The following is a 25782-nucleotide window of genomic DNA, read 5'->3' as shown; positions in this document are numbered from 1 at the left end:
TGTTAAATAGGAGTCCGTACACACCTGCCATCATTTAAAGTGTCTCTGATTAAACCCAAATAAAGCAGCAGTTCTAGTAGGTCTTTTCTGACATTTTCTTAGTCGCATCCTACAGTAAAAGCCATGGTCCGCAGAGAGCTTCCAAAGCATAAGAGGGAATTCATTGTTAAAAGGTCAAGAGAAAGGTACAAAAGAATTTCCGAGGCATTAGATATACCATGGAACATTGGGAAGACAGTCATCATCAAGTGGAGAAATATGGCTCAACAGTGACATTACCAAGAACTGGATGTCCCTCCAAAATTGATGAAAAGACAAAAAGAAAACTGGTCTGTGAGGCTGCCAAGAGGCCTACAGCAACATTAAAAGAGCTGCAGGAATATCTGGCAAGTACTGGCTGTGTGGCACATGTGACAACAATCTATCATATTCTTCATATGTCTGGGCTATATGGTACAGTGGCAAGATGGAAGCCTTTTCTTACGAAGGAAAACATCCAAGCCCGGCTAAATTTTGCAAAAACACATCTAAAGTCTCCCAAATGCATGTGGGAAAATGTGTATGGTCTGATGAAACCAAGGTTTAACTTTATGGCCATAATTCCAAAAGATATGTTTGGAGCAAAAACAACACTGCACATCACCAAAAGAACACCATACCCACAGTGAAGCATGGTGGTGGCAGCATCATGCTTAGGGGCTGTTTTTCTTCAGCTGGAACTGGGACCTTAGTCAAGGTAGAGGGAATAATGAACAGTTCCAAATACCAGTCAATATTGGCACAAATCCTTCAGGCTTCTGCTAGAAAGCTGAATATGAAGAGGAACTTCATCTTTCAGCATGACAATGACCAAAAGCACACATTTAAATCAACAAAGGGATGGCTTCACCAGAAGAAGATGACATTTTTAGAATGGCCCAGCCAGAGGACAGACCTGAATCTGATCAAAAATCTGTGGGGTGATCTGAAGTGGGCTGTGCACATTAGATGCCCTCGCAATGAAGAGTGGGTAAATATTGCAAAGTCAAGATGTGCCATGCTGATAGACTAATACCCAAAAAGACTGAGCGCTGGAATAAAATCAAAAGGTGCTTCAACAAAGTATTAGTTTAAGGGTGTGCACACTTACGCAACCATATTATTTTAGTTTTTTATTTTTACTTCCCTCCACCTAATATATATATTACGTTAAAGGTGGAAAAAGTTCTGAAATTATTTATCTGTCTCATTTTTTTACATCACAGAAACCTGACATTTTAACAGGGGTGTGTAGACTTTTTATATCCTATCCACTGTACATACATTGATGTGCAATGTGTCCCAGCATCCTAGCACATACCAGCTTCAAATCTGAGGCCATCAGGAGACATTTGAATTACGCATGGTTCCAATACTGCCATACCATTGGAGCAGTGGAAAGGGACCATCAATAATTACGAATTGTGCAACACTTCAACAGTCATAAGGAATCCTGTGCAGTAAGTAGAGCACATCTAGGCTACAAGAAAAACAATGTACAAGTAAACTATAACCAATAACATACCTAACAGGAGCTGAATCATCCACAGACACTGAAGAAGACTCCTTGCTCTCAATTTTGTCTGCCCTAGGCAGGCTAATGGTCTCCACTGAAAGGATATGTGAATGAGAGATTTCTTCTCTGAAGGGTTTGTCTTCTGTAGCCACCTTTGCTAGGACAGGAGCTTTCTTGGATTCAAACTGGAAAAAAAAAATGAAGTAGGTTATTATAGGAATTGTTTCTATCAGCGCAATTTACTTAAAATGCACTAAAGTGGGGCTGATTTATGGAGAGAATAAAAAGTTGAGAGGGGAAAGAGCTATCCCTTCATCCACTCTTTACTAAGCTGAATTTTAGAAAGGTATAACGAAAAATACATCAGTTAATAGCTGAATATCAACTGAACAGATCAATTTGTATATTTTTCAGTTGCATGGTCAGGGTAGTGGAAAAAAAAAATCATATCACCATTATAAAGGATCTCTTAAGTATCTGATGTAAACGCAGACATTCCAATTGGAGACATTTCTGTAAGCTCCAAATTACTTTTCAAGTCAATTATATTGTGGCTGCTCCCACATTCAACTGAGGTTAGACAGTTTACCCACTTCTTGCCAGAGAATGCTTGGTATCAATATGTTATTGCTATTCCATGTGCTATGAGGAGCAGTGTAAAATAAGTGTAATATATTTCAAATATTGACTTCACTAGAGAAGCTTTATGAGTTGGGAGAGATCAGACATGGTGATCTTCAGTACAAATTCAGTGATGTTTTAAAGAAATCATAAGCGAAGGTAAAAAAAAAATAGCGATGAAAGTCTGTAAGCAAAAAACTGTCTTAATAAAAATGTTTTAAACAGAAAAATTGCAAGAATGAGTTTCTTACGCTTGTAGCTGGCCGATTGGATTCAGGGGCCTTCTCACCGACTTCAACTTCAGATTTATTCCTAGAATTATCTGAAGAAGTCAGGACACCTCTCCTAGGCAATGCCCGGACATTTGGCTTTGGTCTCTGTAATCGTCCTCTTGTTATAACTGTAGGTTTTGCAGGTTGCTGCACTTCCCCTAACGAGCTAAACAAAACCCAAGAAACAATATAGTCAAGACAGGTAGGATATGAACAAAAAACTTTCTACCAAAACAAATCTATGCCCTTAAAACTGTTGCTGACTGCACAATTGCCCATACTGTACAATTACTATCCACTTTCACTGCCTGAGCACGCAAAAAAAAAAAATTTGTTTTTTTTTTTCTTCTTTCCCACAAAAGAGTTAAAGCAGTAGTAAACCGCATCCCAAAAAAAAAGAAAAAAAGCCCCTGTAAGTTAACAGCATAATGGACTAGTAGACTTACCTTGAAATTTAGCCCTCCAATGGAGCGCTGTCATGGCTCCCCGGGGCTTCCATCTTCACCCAGTCTTCCTTCCGGGTTCGCGAGCTCTGGCCGGCTGATTGGCCGAGCTGCGATGACGTTCCACGAAGGAACGGCAGGGGTATGCCGTTCTTTCAGTGCGCATGCTATCAGAAAAGGCTAATATCTCCTAAATGGTTCACGTTTGAGATATTAATTTTACCTATAGGTAAGCTTTATTATAATTTTACCTATAGGTAAAATTATTAAAGAAGAGTTTACTACCACTTTAAAAAGTACAGGGAAGAGCTCTTTTGATAAGGAGTGCATAATCAAGTAGTATGTGCAGGAAACAATTTTTTTTAAACAGTGACAGGTTCTCTTTATAAACATATCAGAGATCCCATGCTTTTCCCATGTCCATCAGATACAGAGTCCGCAGTATGTAAAGCTGACCAAACACTTATCGATTTTTCGTTCAGTCTACAAGCTGAATGAAAAACATTGAACGGATTCCTCCAACCACGCTATACAGCACAGATGGTCAAATCTTGGCTGCAGCTATTGTGTTGACAGCCAGCTTTTTAAAATACCTGAACACTGGCTGCAACTGATTAGATGCAGCTGCTGTTCGACCAACAATTTTCTGCTTGACTCCTTCAATTTTTCAATTTACGGATGTCGGACAGGAAGTGGCCCTGATAGGGCCACTAACTGAGTGACTTTCTCCAGGAACTGGCTGAAATGTATTTTTATTTATTTATTTTATTTATTTCAAGGACTTATATAGTGCCGTCAATTTACGCAGCGCTTTACATACATATTGTATGTTCACATCAGTCCCTAACCCTCAAAGGGGCGTACAATCTAAGGTCCTTAACTCACATTCATACATACATACATATACTAGGGCCAATTTAGACAGGAGTTCATACAGTTTTCCACTTTTGCAGCTAAATTGTGATATCGCCTACTTTATATTTGGTACATGTTGCCAGTAACATAACCATTAAAATAATATAAAACTTAAAAAAAAAAAAAAATTAAAATTTGCTTAAAAATCCTTACATGCTCTCCCTGCTTTGTGATTATTAGGAGGGAGCAGTGGAGTAATGCATAACATAATTAACCCTGTTTGTACTGTGTTTGCAGTTCTTCATTATCAGCCATAAATTAAATCTGAACACAGTCTGTCCCAAAAAAGGGTTAAAAGTTTAGAAACTACTAGTTTAGAAACTAGCTAGCGTCTGTGTGGGGATGACATTAAAGCCTCGTACACACGATCAGAAAATCGTACAAAAAATGCCATTTTCAAAGAAATCATACGATAATCTGATCATTCGTATGCAGCTTTCGACAGCCGATCACGACAGTTCATCAGAAATTATCCGAAGGGACACATAAACATGTTTCTCATACGACACCAGATGATATGATTTTTGTTTATTCAGTACAGTTTTTGTCCAAAAATACAATACATTACATCACTTGCGAAATTCTATTGTTATACGAGAATTTTCAGAAGTTAATTAACCTCTTTATTTTCGATATGGAAACTTTAATTAACACACGTATGCATTCGTAAGTGCGTAAATCGCATGTGCTTAGACGCAGATTTTTGGATTGTGTTACAGATGTGAAAACAGCTCATGTTTATGCATGTATGAATGGCTCCATTGAAAACAGTGTTCAGATCTGTCATTAAAAAACACATGAATATGCATATTTTTACTGCTGTGTGAATAAAGCCTAAAGCTGGCCCATAGGCGGGTAAATTTTTTTTTTATTATTCAACGGATAGTCTGAACACAAAAAAAAAAAAAACAATGCAATTCCCTCCTCCACACATTTGGGGTGGATGGGGGAATCTTTCTGCTGCGTCATTGTATATTTCTGTGCAAATCGCATGCGGTTTACCCACTGTTCCTGTGTGAACCCAGGCTTCTGACCAAAAGCAGTCTAGCCCACTGCAAGGATCAGCACTCATACTCGCTGATATCCAAAAAAAAAAAAAAAAAAAAAAAGAAAAGGGTATCGGTGTATCCCTAGTTACAATGTAAACACTTACTTTACACCAGCTTCAGATTTTGGATCTCTTGGTAGAATCGGACCCATTTCTGCCGGCTTTACGCGATTCTCCTGGTGCACACAACTTTCATCTGAAGTGGAGGCTTCCTTTATAATATCTGTGGGCTAAATAAAAGATTTCCAGCATTCACTGTTTAAGTAAAATCTTCAGGAGATGAATACATATTTTTTTTTTTTTTTAGCCAAGACAAAAACACAGAGCTGACCCATTAAAGTGTTACTAAACCCAGGACCCTGCATTCACTATATCTGGTCTCCCTCAGTACACAGAACATGGAAATGCAATTATTTTAGCAAATATAAACTGCTAAATACCTTTTCTCATCACCAGTATTTAGCATTGTAGCATTTAGTCTTGTGACTTCTATCAGTGTCCAGCAGAGCATGGGTTAATCTTGTAGGAGGAGTTTTCATTCTCTGCTGACTGTTCTATGAGGCTGCAAAACCCCTGACCCTCTGTCTGGACAGTGCTGATTGGGTCTGTGCTGATCACATACACCCTCCCAAAGAAAGAAAAAAAAGACACACACTAAGCTGGGCATGTGCAGCATGCCTCCGAGGCTATATACTATCAGCAGATGGATTGGAGACTGTGGAAGAAGGGGAGGATCAGAGAGGACAGGATCAAACAGCCTTTTTACACAATACAAAGGATTAACCCCTTAGGCTCCACAGTGAATATGACAAGTATACTTTACTGCATCTACAGACTGATTTTACTGTTGTGGGTTTAATAACGCTTAAATGGTGTGGATAAATGTATCCAGTTATTGCTGGTTGGAAAAATAAGATTATTGTACATCTTGTAAAATCACTCTCTTGAAATCCATTAAGGGAGAAAGAAATTGTAATACAATTGGCTAATAGAGCCACCGACAAGAGTCTGGGATACTGACAAACAAGAATAAGTTGCAAACTAGACCCTGTAAAACCTTTGCTCTACCCAGCCTGTTTTAGGATGGTAAGAAAGCAGTACAGGACCAAGAAAAACACCAGCAAAGGAAAACTACTGACTGAAGGAGCAATGGGCCCCTGCCAGTGAGAGATGTCAAGCAATGATCCACCAAAAACAGGTGGGAAAAAAACACTATCAAAATGGGAGTAAAAAAACTGACAAAACAACAAATAAAATCAACAGTAAAAAAAAAAAAAAAATAGTTTGCTAGGCCGAGGCATAAAACCTGGAAATGAGTAGCCTGAGCCACCAATGGTAGAAGAGGGAGCATGATGTCTTTCCTTGGGATCTTCAGGGAGGACAAGCAGAGACCCAGTTTTCCTGAAAAAAAAGATGATGCAGCTATGTAGACCCCCCCCCCCAACTGTTCTGACCATATCTGGGCAGTGGAGTGAAATCTCTTTGGCTAGTTCCAGTACAGGACAAAGGGAAAGGACTGACATACAGTTACAACCTTTTGTCACAGGACTACCAAGTTTTGTCACCGATACAAAACACCTTTTAAATAAACTGAGTATATTTAAATAGAAGGAGGATCATGTGTGGATTAAATGTGATGTTAAAAGTCTCTACTTATGAATCCACCACTCTACAGGTTACGTTTAAATGATGTTTCTAGCATTTTGAAGAGATACAATTGCACTAAGTAAAGTTGAGATTTTATTATTAACCACTTGACCCCCGAGCCAATTCTGACACTTCTTGCATACATGTAAAAAAAAAACAATACACATTTTTTTTTTTACTAGAAAATTACTCAGAACCACCAAACATTATATATTTTGAAAGCAAAAGACCCTGAAGAATAAAATGGTGGTTGTTGAAAATTTTTTTTTTTATGTCAAATGATATTTGCACAGCCATTTTTAACCTTCAAATTTTCAGGGAAAAAAAAACACACTTTAATTTTAGTGCACAAACACATATGTCATGGTTTAAAACTGCGTACGCTCATGGAATGGTAACAACTACGGTATCTAAAAATCTTCATAGACGACGTTTTAAAGGCCTTTATATATTGCCAGTTTAGAGTTAAACAGAAGGGCTGGTGCTAAAATGATTGCTCTCAATCTGATGTTCTCGGTGATATCTAACATGTGGTGCGATCACCGTTTACATATGCGCGCCAGTCTTATGCGTAAGACATTTACACATTAGCACTGGGAGACGGGTGCTTTTTTTTCTATTAAAAACTTTGTTTTACACTGTTCCTTTAATTTTTTTAAAATGAAAAACATCCCTTGTGATAGCATAAGCAGTGACCGGTATTTGTACCCAATTGTACACACATATATATGTATATACACACACACCCAGCATAATAGAATGAATATTTCTGTATAATGGTGTATGGGTAGTGGTTTTGTCGCTCTTTGAGAAAGCAATGTGCAGAGAGAAACATGCGAAAGTAGAGTTTGTTTTTACTGGCTAAAATTATTGTATCTGGGTGTGAGACATTCCTGTTGTTGGTACAGTTGATTTAGTGGTTAGCAGCGGATATGGGGACCAGCTCAGGCAGCAGTATGGCAAAGTAGTCTTGATTGAAGTCACAAAGGAAAACGCCAGCAGTGTCATGATAATCTTGATTAAAGTAATCAAGAAGAAAAACGCACAAGGATAGAAGGCTGGCAAAAAGATTAATTCACACAAAGGGTCTGATCAGGTCGGCCTGTCAAGTTTTGCAGGCAGACCTAATTGGATGGTCCGTTCACCCTATGGACTGGTGGGGGCTTGTGGAGGGCAGCCAGGTGTAAACAAACAGTGGAGTCCGTTTACACCCAGCTGCCCGAAGAGCATAAACAGTGGACACGGACCTGTCATCTGCCCACTCGGTTCTGATCAGCAGACAGGTGATCAAAACGGAGTCAGCAGAGCTGAAGAAAAGGCATGCCAACCTCCTAGGACATAAGCATAAAACTGAGGAAGAACTGGGTAAAGAAAAATCATATGAGGACCGGCTTAAAACTTTTTGTTTATCAGTGTCCCAATCTCTCAAAAGCGGCAGTATAACCAAACTGTATTTAAATTGCTGTGCCCCTCAATGGACAACAAAGAAATTAATATATGTAAGATACACATTGATTTTTATCCAGTACTAGTACTTACTTTTCCCAAGTCAGAAAGGTCATTTATCTTGCCTTTCCCATCTTCCCCAGCATTCTGAGGAGTAATATCAACATTTCCTTCTAATCTAAATCCAGATATTCCTTCACGGTCACATGATTTCAGAACATTAGGCTTCAGTGTTTGAAGCTGTTCTTGAGATCGTTTAATGGGAGACGTTTTACTCTCTGCCTTAGACTCCTGCACAAGGCTCATTGCACGATCAGGCTCTGGGATGACTTCCTGCATAGAATTCCAAGGCTGGGAGAGAGATTCTTTAATTGGCATACAAGAATCTTGGACAGTGGCAAAATCAAGACATGTGTCCTTATGTGTAGATGTGTCAACTTGTTCTTTGCGCTATAAAATAAACACAGAAAAAGTTTTACAATGCAATTACCAAGCTTAACTTGCCTAAGCAAAAATCAGCATAGCTATGATGGTTCTGCTGTTTATAAAGTAACTGAATCAGGAAAGGGCTTAAATGTCTTCACATTAAGAGATAAGATATCACTACCCACAGTACCACTGTGAACGGACAAGCCACATTATTGGGATTACCTTCTGATTTTTCCTTTATTATTCACTCATAAGAGTGGTCATATACAAGCACTCAACAATGGTGGACAATGAGAAATTTGCCTTCCCAGGCGCAAGCTCCAAGGAGCAGGGCCCTCCTATCCCTCTTAAATTGAACTGTATTGTTGCTGTATGGTCTCCCCTTATATTGTAAAGCGTTGAGCAAACTATTGACGCTATATAAATCCTGTATAATAATAATATGGGTGCACCAGAGGGCAGCTCTGATCGCTTAACAACTTGGCGTATAAGCAGGAATCAGTTCATTCCATCTTGCATGAATGAGAGGAATTTATCATCAATAGGTTAGAGACATTTTACAAATAGTTGGAAAATCTATGAATAGCATTGGTGCACTTACAGTAATTAGAGCCACCTATTCATGTATACAATGAACCAGGAAGCAGTACCAGCATGCTACAATAGGAAGAGGATTCTTTATAGAGAGGTAGTATCATAACAAAACCTGTCAATATTAAATATTCCTTGCAGTGTGCAAGGACTACTGCATAAATATTTTGCAAGATTCCTTGCATAGTGGCATGAACAGGTTGGATAATTCTAACATGCTCAATGGATGTAATCGTCATTTTATTTTTCAATTAATGTAAAAACGTACATTTTCAAGCACAACGTCACTCTGAATGTAACTGACTAATTTATTGCCAGCGACTCCTGTCATATCTTCAGATGAAACTTTATCACATTTCTCTGAGCCTTCAATTTCTTCACATTCTTCTTTTCTAGAAGTCTTTGTTGTATTTGGCTTTGGTCTTTGTAAGTATCCACGGGCAAGTGGTGCAGGTTTTATGCTAGATTTTGTACACTGTTCCTGGGAGCTAGTAGAGGATTCAGCCCTAAAACAAAAAATTATCAGCATTGAGAGGAAGAAGAGCTTCACACATACCTAAAAATCAGCAGGTTAGGAATGATGCTGCTATCCTTGACTCAAATAAGGCATTAGTGCTTTTTAAAGGGGTAACTGGCAACTATATCTAATCTTGCATGAGTTCATTAAGTTTGTGTGTTGTCATAGAAGGATTAGAAGGTAAGGTTGTGGGACAGTTATGTGCAAAGTGATCACGGCTATAATTTTAGTACTTTAATAGCAAAAACAATATCTCACTCTGCAACTCAAGCCAGGTGTTCCCAGCACCGGTATTTGAGAGGGACTGGTACCATGCAGAGCATTTCTTTCCCCAAGTTCTTGTTTATGCTGCTACTCTGTCTAGGTAGAAAACACTGAATGTTCTACCAATTTAGATTTTTAGTTTACTTGTAAAATCCTTTTCTTAAAGTACAGCACTGGGACACAAAGGATAATCATGACTACTTGGGATATGCTGCCACCTTAGGGTGAAGGGACACTCACCAGAAATAGAAAAAAAAACAAAAAAAACAAAAAAAAAAAAAAAAAAGCCTGAATCCCTGCCCAAACATAACCCCTACCAGCTCAGTTAGATCTCAGTTCTGTAGCAAGCAACAAAGAAACAGACCAGAGGGGGTAGATCTCTGTGTCCTGTGATGTACTCAAAGAAACAGATTTGACAGGTGAAACCAAAAAACTGGATTTTTTACATACCTGTAAAATCCTTTTCCTGGAGTACAATACAGGAGAGAGGCAACAATTAAGGGCTGAAGGCAGAATATGGACAAATCAGAAAGAATTTCAGTGTGGTGCAACCATTAGGCTCACTCTTCGCCCATCTCAGTAGGCATGTCCCTCAAGGCCTTCAGGGACTAGACTCCCCTCCAGGGGGATCACTGTCCTGGACCTGTATACACCATGCCAGTGAAGTGTTAGGAAGAGGCCAGGAAATTGCTTATATGGAAAATTCTCAGTGAGACATCTTTAGGCATATCCAACATCTAAGACACTAGCTAAAAACTGAGGCTTAGCTAAGCTAGGAGGGTTTATGCCTGGATGGGGATTTCTTCCCCTACTGGCCAGTGTGCATTCACCTGCAGTTGGCAGCATAACCCAAGTAGTCACGAATATCAAGTCTTCAGTGTCCCGTGATGTAAAAGAAAATCAACATTGACCGTCAAATTTTGCTTTGTGCAAAAATGTCAGAATTACAGTCATTACTACCACAATCGAAAATCGGACTCAATGCTGCCCTGAGAGTCTAAATCCTATCAATGGAATCAAGTAGTGGCTGGCTCTTGCTAAGATTTTGCTACATCAGGCCCTAAGTGAATTCTCTCATATTGTTTTCTGATAAGAACAGAGCTTCCTGCAGAAGTAAATTGGTAATCTTGAGAAACACTCTTAATCATATAATCATGTGCTTCAATTAAGATTTATGCAAACACAGCATCACTCTGAACAGACTCCTCTACGAATACTGCTTGTGTAAAAAGTAAGAGAAGGCAAACAATTTCAAAAGCAGCTTACTTTGCCTTAATGAGAGCGTCTTCCTCATAATTGGAAATGCATAGAGGTGTCAGGACAATACTGCAGGGTACCTTTGAAAGCATACAAATGACAACTGACATTAGACAGAAAGACACATTATGCTCTTCAGATAGAATTAAACACCAGCAAATTTAAAAACCATAAGTACCATATTTACTGAAAACATGAGCCAACAACATATAGTACAGTAATTTAGCATGATTTGAAAGCAGAAGTGAATCCAAAATTCTTCTGTTCACAATGACAAGGGGCAGGGCTAGACCCTTGTTTTATCTTCACTGCTATCAGTGATAGCGGGAGGGGAAAAAAAAAAAACTCTCCCTCTGGGTGCATCAGTTTTTGGTTACTAATCAGGAAGGTGTTCTCCTGCGCGTTTTTGGTGCGGGTGCAGTGCAAATAGAGCCATACAAAAAGAGGAAGGAGGTGGGACCCCTTCCACCACCTGTAAAAGTAATCAAGCAGCTGCTTAGCTGCTCGGATTACTTTTACTCAAAAGAGAATCACCAGCAGTAAAAAAACAATACCAGGATCATGGTTGTAGCCTAAAGCATGATTACAGTATAACCGCTTCCATGCGGCAGGGAAGTGGTTAAAATCAGTTTGCTGTGGAGCCGTATAGACATTGAACATGTTTGTAAATTTGATATATTAAACAAACCAATGCAATTTCTTCAGAGTCCTGGGAATCATATTTAGGAGGTGACTTCAGCTCAGGAACAGGTGGTTTATCCTTCACTGGAGCTTTTTTCAGGTTGGGTTTTGGTCTTACGAGACGTCCTCTTATTGGCAGAGATTTCTCTTTACTGTAGAAAAAAAAATAAACCTCAAATATATGCTGAAACACAATTCAATAAGCATACATTATTCACCTCTATGATCACAGAACATAAAACACATGCATGGTCTATTTCTAGGACTTTGAGTTATACAAGAGTTGGAGACGCAGACTGCAGAGTCTTAAAAAAGGAATTCCAGGTATGAATATTTTATACATAATTACATTTGTCCAGCTTGGACCGAAGAAACTGTACATATACCATACATGGTTGATGTCCCTGGAAGCTCAAAGTCATGGAAGTAGACACCACTACTCCAATGATTTCCACTTGGTTCCCAGTCCTAGGCCGAGCAGCTGCCCTGATGTATTCTGAACACATGAGGTTGCATGCTCAACAGGGGTGCCATTAAGAGAATGTGTTGCATTTTCTGGATGAATGCAAGTGTTTTCCGATTGTACGAGGTGGAACAGTGATATCATTTATCAAGGGATTCACCAAACAGGTGTTCACAATTGAAAGATGCTTTTCACAAACAAACTCAGCAGACAAAGCTTTTAACCACAATAGTCTGCAAATGCGCACAGACAGCAATGTCATCCTAGAGACCTGGTGAATTACACACAAAATAACAGCACCATAGGCATGAGTTGAAATTGTGTCAGAAGAACAGGGCCCCCAAAGAGGTCTTCAGTGACTGGGTTCCATAGGAATGGAACACAGCCTGGACTTGTATGGTACCCTGTGGTTAACTACATTCATTGTACCATGTGCCAAGGTGAGCACCAGACGCAGAAACCAGTGCCCAAAGCAAACATGACATTATGCTAATATGAGGTTCTGGAGCAGTTTCCCAAGATATACATCGAGGGCAACTTTTCCGGAAACAGCAAGTATAGTAAGCAGATGGACGTTCTTTTAAAATGTTGTGAATATTTCTAGATAGAATTGGCTTAGAAAACTTCTCCAAAAGAGAACAGGTTCATGACCTAAAAACACTAAAAAAAGCCCACCAGAGTCCCAAGGAGTGGGTGGGGTTAAATGAGGCTGCACTAGGAAAAGGGCCATTCCCAGCAAAGCTTTTGCCAGTTTGCAATCACCTGGAAGTAGCGGCATAAGACTTATGATCTATGACTACACATCCTGTGTCATGTACTGTACTATTAAGATATAAGGTTGAACACCTTTGTCCTCCCCCCCCCCCCCCCCCCATTGTAAAATTTACCTATAGCTCTACTTTAAAGTGATAAAGTGGGTGGGGGAGGATAGAGGGGGCAAAGTAAGGGATGGTGGGTTGGTAAATAAATAGACTAGGCCGGATGAATTCTGATACAGTCAATTTATACTGGCACCTAAAAGGAAAATTTGACACTGGCAGATAAATAAATGTAAGCCATCCCAGGATAACCCTTCCTATTTCTGGAATGCATTGCATTTTGTGGCAAGTACCAAGAGCATGATCATAAACACAGAGGGGTAGGGACCTGGGGACCTAAATGGACTCCAAGAAAAGGATTTTATGATTAGTACAAAAATCCTATTTTCCTTCTTGTCCATTGAGGGACACCGGAATCTCAATATTGTTGTAATGTCCAAAAGAAATCCAACTGCGAGGTGTGAAAAAGCAAAGAGAACACTAACAGGAACACAAAAAATAAACAACAGAACTGGGAACGCCCTGCAGAGCTGCCTCAAGGATCTTATGCCTGAAGCTAGCATCAGATAAGGCCTGAACATTCACCTAGTAATACTTGGAGAACAGAAGACCAGGTAGCAGCCTTGAAATTCTGAAAAACTGTAGCATGTACAGTAGAGTGTTTACTGACAGGAAAGGGTGGCATTATGGTCACTGTGGAAAGGTGGAATGAGAAGTCGATTCACACTTATATAGACCAACAGGAATGACAAACTGATGGGCCGTGTTTCTGAAGCAAGCAGTGGCTGCAAGAAACTCTTCACAGCTCAAACTACATACAGGGAATAGAGGGAAATCTTCTAATGAATTGGAACTGGTCAGAGGGATGGAAAAAGGTGAATGAAAAATTAATCGGGGGATTCCTTTCCATTTATGGTCTCAACACTACCTAGTGCTTGCGCAAGACCAGAAATATTTTACTACAGGAAAAGCCTGCCAAGCTCAAACAATCACCTAGCACAGATGATGGCAACAACGCACACAACCTTGTGAGTGAGAGCGGAAAGGGGAATATGCCTGATAGTTTTGAAGAGATTCTTTATTTATTTATTTTTTAAGCACCAACAGAACCAAAATGCAGATGCTGCAGAGTCATGGGGGGGCCACATGAGAGACACCCTGCACAAAGGTCTTAATCAAATAATGAAAAGCCAGAAGTCCATGGCACAAGATAGCAAGTGTAGAAACCGGAGGGCCTGAAGGCAAATGGCTGGTCCAGAACCCACTGGTAGGAAGGCAAGGATTCATTATACTGAGAATTTCTTGGAGGCTAAGGCATCTCACCTTGCACCAAGAGAAAGTATGCCTTCCACATACGGTGACAGAACGACAAATAGACTTCCTAGCTTTTAGCATTATAGGAATCATTCATTCAGAAATGTCCAGATCTCAGAACCTGGGCTTCCAACAGCCAAGCGTCAGCGACCAAGAAGCAAGCTGGAAAACCAGTCTTTGAGACAAAAGATCCAGACGATTTTAAAAAAAACCCACGGGACTCCTGCCAAAAGTCTGATAAGATCACAGAACCTGGCCTATTTCAGAGCTCAGTTAATCTGGGCTAAATCAGAGTTATCAGGATTATTGGAATGCTCTCCATTTCAATCCTGCGAAGTATTTGAGGTAAGAACTTCAGGGAAAAAATATTTTATTGATCCATAGAGCTTCCCTAGATGATCACTGTACCTGGGAATAAACCTCTAACTTCTTGCTAAAACCTGGAGGCCAGAAGTCCACATCCAACATCCACTACCAACAACACAGGTCCTGGAACACCTCCAGGTGTAGGAATCAGAGTCCACTAACTCAATTGCCACAGTGAGACTTCTGATTCCTCCTTTATGGAAAACGCAACGGCATTGGCATACATCAACTGACTATATCTGAATCGGATGACCTTCCAGCCAGGTCCATCATTGCAGAGAGAAACCACCTAAAATTCCAGAATGCGACTGTAAAAACAAGATTCCTCTGATGTACAATTCTACTGCACAGTCAGTGTCCAGGCCTCGTCCTCTAGCCCAACAGTTTTGCTTCCTTTGTGAGGATCTTCCAAAGGCCAGGAAGAAAGGACACTCTAGAGCAGCATTCCTAAGTCATTAAGCCAGGGACAACCTGGTCCCTGGTGCCGGACAAATTGTTCTGTCAAGGGATTCTACTGACTTGTCCCTTGATGATAGGATGTTATTTTGGGGACTGGAGTGGAGCTTGGCAAATGGGATTACCTTGAAGGAGCATACCGTCAGTCCCAGAACTCTAATACAGAAGCAAAGAGACGGGGGGAATCCTCGTCTGAAGAGTCCAGGTCTGGTAGCATGGAGTATGAAGATTCTTCTTCGAAAGCTTGAGCTGTGTCTAGAACTAGACCCAGATATTTCAGGTGATGAGGTGGATCTAGCATGGATTGGTGAAAGTTAAAAAATACATCCAAAACTCCACAAGGTCAGGAGGGTCAGGGCTATACTAGTCACAAGAACCTGTGCTCTCCATTCCCTCAGCAGGAAATCATCTAGATATCCCACAATAGGAATGCTCTGATAGCACAATAATAGTAGAACAGACAGTACCTTGGTGAATGCCAGAGGTTAGTATAGGCCAAATAGCAAGGCCACAAACTGGAAATACAGAGGACCCACAGCAAAGTGCATGAATCGATGATGCACTGGAAAAATGGGGAAATGCTGATACCTGTCCTTGATGTCCACAGAGGCCAGAAAGTCTCCCTGATGAAGAGAGGCTAGGAGGGACCTAGTGGATTACAACATTTTTGAGCCAGAATTAAGACATTTGGGACCTTGTGATCCAAAAAGTCCCTTTTTGCTTTGGAAACTAAACAGGATGGAGTAAAATACCTGGAACCATTCTGCAACAGGGAACAGGGGAAAGGGTACAAAAGTGCTCATTGCTGCAGTGGTATTGGGTACAGAAGATCACAGCAGTGCAGTTAGAGCACATGCATAAGTGCAAATTAATACACTGGCAGCTGGTGAATCAGTGCAGTGGCAGCAGATACAGAAGTGTGTGGCAGTGGATGCAGAAGTGAGAGTGTTGGTGTAGTAGCAGTGGGTGCACGTTGAGCGCAGAACAGAAAACGTAAAGTATAAAACAGGCCTATAACAGCAGAAAATTGTGGATGTAGGAGAAATGCACTTAAAATTAAGACTAAAGCCACTGCTGCTTCATAAACTTACTTTAGATCTTCTTTCGCTGCTGCACATTCTGGTGGAACAATATCAGAGTCTGCCGGCTGTATCTGGGGACATTCCAAGGAAGAATTTTTCTGAACATGAGAAGGAATGTCATCTTTTCTGGGAGCTCCTGTTAAGTCCAATTCTTCACTTTCAGGCTAAATAACAAAAACACAATTTCTGTGTGAACTTTACAGTTATTAAAACTGGTAAGACACAGGAATTTCCACAATTTCATTTCAAACAAGCTATTAAAGAGGGGGGCAAAGGTGACTGCCTTTGTGTCTGTATACACTTTGGATTCAGTGGATAAATGAGGATGTTTATGAATATGAATTGCCTAAATGCAATAAGTAAACTGAAGCAGCCATTTATTGAATTTATTGAATATCTACAGCATTAACACTAAACCTTGTTATGCACAATTGGTGGTTTCTGAAAAGTAGACTAAACCCGATAAGCAATGCATCCAAATTACTATATGAAGTTTTGAATATATGCCATATTTAGAGTGGCACACCAAAGTAATTATTAGGAAGATAATCTTACCCAAGCTTTGGTTTTTGTTCATGTGTACCTAAAGCCAAAAAATTAATTTTGCCTTGCCTGTTAATTCTTTATGCTGGACTACAGTACAGGATGCAGGACTGGATATTCATAGACCCTAGGTTATTGGCTGCAACCTTCAGGTGGTTGGACATTGGCAAAGCTTTTGGACACAAATCCTTATAACCCTACCCCTCTCTGTGAGACCTAAGTTTTCCAACTAGTAATGCAGAGTAACAAAAGGAAGAGAGGGGAGGTGGGCATGTGCCCTGTACTGTACTCCAAGATATGGAAATGACAGGCAAGTCAAAATTCCCTTCAATATACAGAATAACCCTGTGCTAATCTTACTGCTCCAATTGTAATACACCCAAGCAGCTAGGCAAAAATGATCCCCCAGATAAGAAATCAAAATATATATGAAAATACCCAGCGCAATATCCTCCCTCAAAATAACATATACCTTACATGCATCAGATACAAATACAATAAATAACAAAACACTGTGAAAAATAAATAAAATGGGAAAAAATATTATTTTGTGTTCACCACATCCTTGTACAACAAACCTTAGTACCACTATATAACATATAAATATACTGTGATATAATAATACAGTCCAAAAACTAGTTTCCATTGTATACATAGGGGCGAGTGAAATAATTAAACTCCCAAAAAGAATAATAGTTTGGCTATACCACGAGTGAATATTTGCCTGCTGTTTTGAATTCTGCCTAGTCTCCACTGTCACTACAAGTCAGGGTATGCGGGGTACTGAAACAGTAGAGTGGGAGACAGGGTAAGTGTGTCCGGTAGGAGCATGGGGTCATCCAAGTGTAGACTGTCCTGAAATTAGTCCAAGTGGCAAAAGCTCGGGCATTAAACACCAGAGTACCTTTTAAAGGGCTCTAGGCAGAAATAGCATTAAAGTGCTTGCTGCTAACTCAACGTGTTGTACCATGTGCCAAAATGAGCACCCCATACAGGATTCAGTGCCCAAAGCAACATTACAGACCGTACCCACAGCACGGGGTCCAGGTACAACTCCCAGGCTTTTACCAAGGTTGCATTAATCCGCATACACTGCTTCTGTGTAGACATTTGAAGACAATGTGGTTTCAATTAAAGAATTCTAGGAAAATAATAAAGAAAAGTAAACTAGCGATAATGATTTCTCTGCAAAGGAAAAGAGGTTTGTCACTTTCAGACAAAAACTGAGGACTCACGGAGTGTGATGGGGTTATAGGGGAGGCGTATCTTCAAAAGCTTGCCAGTGTCCAGTTACCTGAAGGTATGTGCCTTTAACCCATAGTGTATGAATAATTTGCCTGTGTCCTGTACTGTACGATTAAGATAAATATCAGCCTTTTTTTCATGAACAAAAGGCATATTTTTAGGTTAAATATACTTTAAGGGTTACAAACTAAAACAAGGTATTAGGGCCATTTTAAACCATTAACAAAGCGTTTCCTTACATTTTCAGTTATACGTTTGTCCTTCTGATGGCTCTGTGATGAAGAAATATCAGCAGTGAGCTCATTTCTTTCCTCAGTAATGTCATCTCTCTCCGGAACCAAAACTTTTTCCTGTCTGGCCAATGTCTGCATTGGTACGTTAGGCCTTGGCCTCTGGAATCTACTTCTTGTGAGAGCTGCAGGTCTAAACAGAGATTCTTTCTGTGACTCAGTAGATCCTCCAACGCTAGAATAAAAGTGTTAATAAGGAAAATACAATTAACTCTGGCCTATTAAAAAAGCAAAATACTCTAAGAAGAAGATAAAATCAATTAAGTGCTAGGGGAGAGGTTTATGGAAGGCTGGAGGAGTATTTAAACTAGGATCAACGGGGGAGGGAGAATTAAATTATAATGGGGCAGACAGATCAGACAGGGGTCAGTACTTATTGCTGGGTGGAATGGAGAAAGATTGGGGGAGGACAATGACAGATAAGAAGGTTTGCATGTTAAAAACAACCAGTGGAATTGGTGCCATTTGTATGAAAATTAAAAATATGCAAAATACGTGTGCACAAGGTGTCAATCGATTAAAGGGTTTGTTCACCAATGTCAAAGTCTGACAAGCAAAATAGGGGAGTTGAAAGCTTTGGTGCATCAAGAGAACTATGATTTAATTGGTATTGCTGAATCTTGGCTCATTCTTCACATGACTGGGCCAATAATATTCCTGGCTATGTTCTCTTTCGGAGAGACAGAGTAAATAGGAAAAGTGGTGGTGTCTGTCTCTGAGAAGTGATCTCAGAGCGAGTGTGAAAGAGGACCTAGTTGATGTAGTGTGATAAGGCTGAAGCAATATGGGTGAACTGCACATGAGGGTGCGTACTACAAAGGTAATCATTGGGGTTTGTTCTATGCCTCCCAGTGCTAATGAGGAGGTGGAGACTCAGCTCCTTGCACAGACCAAAAGGGCTGCAAGGGCTGGGACAGTGATAATAATGGGGGATTTCAACTACCCGGAAATTGACATGGCTAATTTGTAAGGTAAAGTCTACGGGCTTGGAAAAATCTGTATGTAAATGGATAGAAAACTGGCTAAAAGATCGTATTCATAGAGTAGTGGTTAATGATTCATACTCTGAATGGTCTAGGGTTGTCGGTGGTGTACCCCAAGGTTCAGTGTTGGGACCCTTACTTTTTAATATATTTATAAACTATATAGGGTCTGGGATTATAAATCCCATTTCAGTCTTTGCAGATGACACCAAGCTGTGCAGTGGAATAACGTCCTTACAGGATGTCTCCAACTTACAAGCCGACCTCAATGCACTGTTTAATTGGGCAATTATGTGGCAAATGAGGTTTAATGTTGATAAATATTAGGTTATGCACTTGGGGGCTAAGAATATGCATGCATCATGCATACTGGGGGGGTACAACTGGGGGAATCAATGGAGGAGAAGGATCTGGGGGTTCTGGTAGATCACAAGCTTAATAATGGCATGCAATGCCAAGCTGCGGTTAGTAAAGTGAGAAATATTCTATTAAAAGAAGTATAGACTCCAGAGAGAGAGATATCATATTACCCCGGTAGAAATCATTAGTAAGACCTCATCTGGAATATGCAGTTCAGTTTTGGGCACCAATTCACAAAAAGAACATTGGGGAACTGGAGAAAGTACAGAGAAGGGCAACTAAACTAGCAAGAGGCATGGAGGAGATCAGCTATGAGGAAAGATTAGAGGAACTGAATTTATTCGCTCTTGAGAAGAGGAGATTAAGGGGGGATATGATCAACACATCAGTGGTTCATATAGTGAACTTGGTGTAGAGTTATTCGCCTTGAGGTCATCACAGAGGACAAGGGGGCACTTTTTATCTCTGGAGGAAAAGAAATTGAATCTCTAAACATGGAAAGGTTTCTTCACAGTAAGAGCTGTGAAAACATGGAATAGACTCCCTCAAGAGTTGGTTCTGGCCAGCTCAGTGGATTGCTTTAAAAAAGGCCTGGATTCTTTCTTGAATACACAGAATATAACTGGATACTAACATTTATAGATAAAGTTGTTCCAGGGAATATCCGATTGCCTCTCCTGCAGGAGCAAATTGGATCATGCTTTGCTGGGAATTTTTTTTGCCTTCCTCTGGATCAACTGTGGGTGTAGGATTATAACTTTTTTCTTTTTTTTTTAATGGTTGAACTGGATGGACTTTTTTCATCCAGACTAACTATGTAACTTACTCAGTCCCTGTGTGACTGTCCTTAGTCATGTCTTCTTCAAGAGGTACTTGTTTATGACTGGCAGAAGTCTAAAAAAAAATCAAACATACAAAATATTTGATAGAAAAATGACAAGCAGAACTAGGACATCCCATACTTATCCAAATCATCCCCTATTTGCAAATTATTTTAGCAATAAGACCCAAATGTAAGATGGACTGGAGTAAAATCATGTTCCCTGTGCCATCATTTAGTTGTTAAAGCATTTCTGGTATATTTGGGGAGGCATCTACTGACCTCCCCAAATATACCGTTTTCTTAGTACAGTGGCATCCCCTCTCCAAAAGCGGAAATTCAGTAACCACAGGAAAAAATTACTTTTAATCCAATTTAATGTGACCACAGCAAGGTGAATGTGAATTTTTAAAATAATTTTACATACTTTTTTGTAAGGGTGCATTCACATCTGCAAATGTACCGATGCCAATTACATGCAAAAACCCCAGTGGGGGGAGCCTGGTGATAGCTCCATGAGGCAGCCCATTTCAAAAAATAATGGGTGCCAATTGTTCCCGCAGCAAATCTCGCGAATGATCGGCCCTGGACACAGGCATCTCGAATCCAGGGTCGATCACTTGCATTCGATCTCTACATGAGAGATTACATGAAAGTGGCCACAAATAGGTGCTGGAGCTGGAAGCCACCCATTGCTTTCAAAGGGGCTGCCTCCCACATCTAATCACTGGGAATCTCTCATGTATTTGGCATCAGGATCACCCTAAGGCAGGCCATAGCTTATGTAATTTTATTTTGTTCTGATCATTTGGGTAAAACCCGAAAGGCTGGTTGTACAAAAGTCGAACGATAGAGCAACCAGGGTGCCCATACATGGATTGAAATTCAGCCATTCCCTTCTGAACCGGCCAAATTTAGATCCATGTAAGGTCGGCTTTAACCATGCATGGAAAAGCTACACTGGCACTGTAAAGTTGTCAGAAATGTCTATGCTGAAAAATTCTTGATAATAAACAAGGTTAGATAAAGCCCAACTCTGGAAAAAGTAAAAATCCTCCCTTCCAGTGGACAGGACTGTGCCTGCACTACAAGGGTTAATGCTGGTTTCAGTCTAGTGGATCGGAAAAGCACTTTTATCCAATCTTCTGCTTTTCCAGCACACAGCTCTCCTCCACACTCCGGTGGTGCACTGTTTCTCAGCATTTTCAAGTTCAATGCAAGGCTGTGGGTCCTGCATCAGTCTTGATGACATCAGAGAACCTTAGATCACAGGAATGCAGAGGAAAAGAGGCTGTGCGGATCAGTCTAGAAACACAGAGAAGTCTGCTGGAGCAGAGAATCTGGTAAGTAAAATAGCTTTTCCCAGTCCCCTGGACAGACACGTGCATTTAACCCATGCCTTGTGGGTACAGCCACACTGCTGGGTAGGATTTTTACTTGTCCTGGAGTTCAGCTATAATTTACTACATGAGTTAACATACCACGTGACAACTAGTTTCAAAGACAGAATCCTCTTGACTGGTCTCTATTGGAATATTCTCAAGGGATCCATTATGATCTTCCAATGTCTGTGAGCCAGGTATCACACTAAGACTTTCCTGTAAACTAAATACAAAAGAAAAATGAAATACAGCACCTGCTAGTCATTTTCAATTGCTCAGTTAGATCTGTCAAAAGAGGCCTGAACCGTAGGTTTTCTGGCAATCATAATCCTCTTCGCCTTTCTCTTAAAAGTGATATATCGAATTGTTTCCATGTCTATTTTAGCACCCTTTCACACTAATCTCCTTCTCAGTAGATCACTGTCCCTTGTAAATACATGCTACAAGTCCATGAGGAGGCAGCAGTAAGACTGTCAAAGAGGAGAAGCTTTCTCCTTAACCACCTCCCGTCCGGCCGTTGTATATAAACGGCCGGGCAGTGGCAGTGCAGGGGCTGTAACCAGCATACACACAGTGAAGGATGCAGCATCCATTTTGTTAAGAGTATCCATGTTATTCCCTCATTCTTCCCCCCTCCCTCTCTGAGAGGCACAGGGACATATGGCAGCGTGTGTGTGTGTTAAAAGTGTCACAGGCCAGAGCCAGCAGGGGGGCTATGAGCTATAGGACCCCCAAGGGAGCCGGGGCCTCGTTGTCCAAAGAACCTGCAAAATGTAACACCTCGTATAAGATAAGGCAAGCTTTCCCAGGAGTTCAAAGAACATTTCAAGGAAACACGACCAGATAACCTTTGTTAAAATCCATTTTTCCCCTATGTCTCATATCTTGGAATATGAGAGACTTACATAAAAACCGGACATATCGTCAGATTGGCCACAAGAAGACCAATCAGTGATCACATGCAGAGTAGTAAGCAAAATGTCACTTCTGACATCATTGCTTACTACGTGTGAAATCTGTGAATGATCACAGAGGTCACATGGTACAAGGCTATTCACAACAGCCTTGTACCATGTGACAAGCTGTGACCAATCACAGCTCACACAGTAGTTCTCAATGGCTGCAAGAATGCAGCCAGAGAGAAGGAGAAATGATTGCTTTTACAGCCTTTATGGGTGTAAAAGCAATCAGTGTAAGTAAAAAAAAAAAAAATCTTCCATCACTCCCAACAAGTAGTAGTGTCACCATGGTGACACTGTACTGCTAGGGTGACCGTATATTAAAAAAAAAAAAAAACAAACAATAATATAAAAAAATAAAATAAAAATGTAAAACAAATGTTTAAAAATTATAATTTTTGGTTATAAACTAATTTGGGTTATTTTTTTTTACTAAAAAGATAACAATACATTTTGGCCAGGATTTATGATGAAATATTTATTTGCAAAATTTTATAAGAAAAACATTTTTTTCAAAAATGTTTGGACTTTTTCATTTACATAGCAAAAAAAATAAAAATCCCAGTGGTGAATAAAAATAAATACCACCAAAATAAAGTTTTATCCGTCTCAAAAAAATGCTAAAAAATTCATATGGGTACGGTGTTGCATGACCACGCAATTGTCATTCAAAGTGTGATAGCGCTGAAAGCTGAAGATTGGCCTGGACAGGAAGGGGGTAAAAGTGCCCGGACTTGAAGTGGTTAAAAAACATTATTTTTCTTTTTCTTTTTTTTTTTTTTTTTTTTGCGCTGACTAAAGTTTTAAACACAGCTTAAATAAATGTTCACTTTAAAACATATTTGTAAAACAAAAATAAGAGAAGTACATCAAGGTTAGTGGGAGTGTCAGAGCTTTGTACCCTAACAGCAAACATGATTATCGGGCTCTCCATATTGCAACCTACCATTAGCTACAAAAAGTACTTCTGTGAAATTACATATGAAACAAACCTAGATATGTCATCAGGCTCTGAAAAGCACTCGCTTTCTTCAGTAAAGAGAATCAGTGATGACTCTTCTGCACATGTAAGAACCTCAGACTGCGTGAAGCTAGGTTCTCCAGATTCGATGCACATCAGTGGGTCGGCATCATCTGGTAAAGCAGAGCCTTCAGCTATTAAAGAAATGTAAGATAAAAAAAATTACATTATTTGAACATCAACTTAATGTACGAAATTTCAGAAACTACAACAAACAAAAACTCTGCTATGCTTCTAAAAATTACCATCCCAAGAAAATTTCAGCAAAAAACCAAACCCTCCCTTGTTGAAGTGCTAAGCAGGAAAAATAAATTGCATTGTATAGGACACAAGCAGCTAACAGCAACCATGAGTTATCCCCACCAGCACCTTATGTTAAAAGACGTTTATCTGTGTTTTATCCTGGCCTTACATTTTTCATCAATGCCATCCTTCTGAGGACTTGGCACATCAATAACGTCATCATCTTCAGTGTTTTCCTCTTCTTTAGCAGTAGGTCTTTTTTTATGCAATTTTTTATTCTTCTCTCGCCCAGTGTCTGGAGCTGCCTGAACATCTTCGAGGTTCTTGTCGTTCACTAACTCAGAGTCTTTAACTTGGTCAGCAGCTTTTTCTGTATTACCGAGATACAAAGAGAATCAACACAATGAAATGGCTCACTCACATACAGAACAGGTAAAATAACCAGATATCTTCTGACTATCAAAGATTCTTCAACCTTGCATTTACACTTAATGACAATAAAAACAGAAGAAGACGTCTACAGTTCATCCTATGCTATTAGGGCTGTTAATTCAAGATCACTAACCATTTTGTGGACCTTACCCTGGTTTGAAAAACTGTAAAACACATTATCAAGCATCCTATAAAGATAAAAATGTATAGTTTCCTTGGCGTGTGTGTGTAGTAAATAGAACACGAAGAGCACATGGCCTGAAATCAGCCACCACACAAATATAGCAAGGATTCACACTCAAAATCCAACTCCAGGTTTTATTTAACTTTAAAAATTTTGTTTGGGCCTAGCTGGTCCAAATTAATTTTTTCCTTCACTAATACATGCAGACCTTATTAGCGCTGTATAAAGTGTATGTACCATCAGCTACATACAGTATACAGCACTCTCTTCTGGCAGCAACACAGGAACTTCCTTTCCTATTCCTGGAAGAAAATCGAGTCAGGCTGAGCGCTGCTCAGACATTCACAGAAAGCCTTGTATTTTATGAATGAATACAAGGCTTCCTCTGAATGGTTGAGGTGGAGATTATGACATCGTCTGCCCGCCTCTCCACTTCAGCCAATCAGAAGAAACCTTGCATACTAAGTTTCCTGTGAATTACTGAATTCATTGTATACCGTATACAGCTGAGGCTACATACAGTTTATACTGCACTTACAGCATCCACATGTGAAAGAAAATAAAATGTTTAAATGAATCCTGGAGTCAGGCTTTAAGCTCAAGTTCTTAGACTACGGAGAAACAAAAAAAATGCACATTTGTGAAGGATCCCATTTATCCAGGCCATGGTATAGTTAGTAGAAGTTATGAACTTTAACTGGAATTGTCCTGTAATGTTGCAGACATTTACAACATATCCAAGTCACTTCCTCAGCTCACATGAGTGTTTGGAACATGGCCCAGTATTTCTGGATACACAGGAAACCCCATCACCCTAATAAAATCGATACGGTACCTATCACGACAGATGAAAGGTATGAAAGCTTGCGCAACCACCCTGTTCTACTTCCATAATCCAATATTATGCTATGAAGTTTATTCCTGATGCTCGTCTGCACTAAGGAATTTACTAGGATAGGTGGCAAAATATTTTTAACATTACACAAGTCCAGATGAATGTGACTAATTACTACCATCCATACAGTGTATCATAGTTCAGCTGTGACTTCAGCAGCTGTAGCAGAGGTGGGTCCACAGCCTCTGGCACAAACTCTCCACTGCAAATTGTTTAGGTTACTTTAACGGATATACTTCCACGTGGCCTAGGATTGGAAAT

The 25782-nt window shown here is 39.9% G+C and overlaps 1 protein-coding gene across 2 annotated transcripts in view; it reads right to left on the bottom strand.

The window, feature by feature from the left end:
* Nucleotides 1-25782, bottom strand: part of BDP1 (BDP1 general transcription factor IIIB subunit) — a 107944-nt gene that overhangs the window by 46814 nt on the left and 35348 nt on the right. For both annotated transcript variants that reach the window (XM_089689013.1, XM_089689014.1), the window contains exons 11-23: nucleotides 24180-24380; nucleotides 23739-23901; nucleotides 21887-22010; nucleotides 20412-20479; nucleotides 18192-18417; nucleotides 16174-16328; nucleotides 11673-11817; nucleotides 10994-11064; nucleotides 9215-9452; nucleotides 8020-8376; nucleotides 4939-5063; nucleotides 2407-2593; nucleotides 1544-1719 (exon numbers count right to left, since the gene is read on the bottom strand). In XM_089689013.1, the coding sequence (XP_089545139.1) occupies nucleotides 1544-1719; nucleotides 2407-2593; nucleotides 4939-5063; nucleotides 8020-8376; nucleotides 9215-9452; nucleotides 10994-11064; nucleotides 11673-11817; nucleotides 16174-16328; nucleotides 18192-18417; nucleotides 20412-20479; nucleotides 21887-22010; nucleotides 23739-23901; nucleotides 24180-24380 (2236 nt within the window). The remainder of the gene's footprint in view (nucleotides 1-1543; nucleotides 1720-2406; nucleotides 2594-4938; nucleotides 5064-8019; nucleotides 8377-9214; nucleotides 9453-10993; nucleotides 11065-11672; nucleotides 11818-16173; nucleotides 16329-18191; nucleotides 18418-20411; nucleotides 20480-21886; nucleotides 22011-23738; nucleotides 23902-24179; nucleotides 24381-25782) is intronic.

The sequence above is a fragment of the Staurois parvus genome, unplaced genomic scaffold (genome assembly GCF_062004578.1).
Source record: "Staurois parvus isolate SC_StPar_1 unplaced genomic scaffold, SC_StPar_1.0 ptg000466l, whole genome shotgun sequence".
Taxonomy (NCBI): domain Eukaryota; kingdom Metazoa; phylum Chordata; class Amphibia; order Anura; family Ranidae; genus Staurois; species Staurois parvus.
Note: the sequence above shows the minus strand (reverse complement) of the source record. Positions and strands in the feature narration are given on the sequence as shown.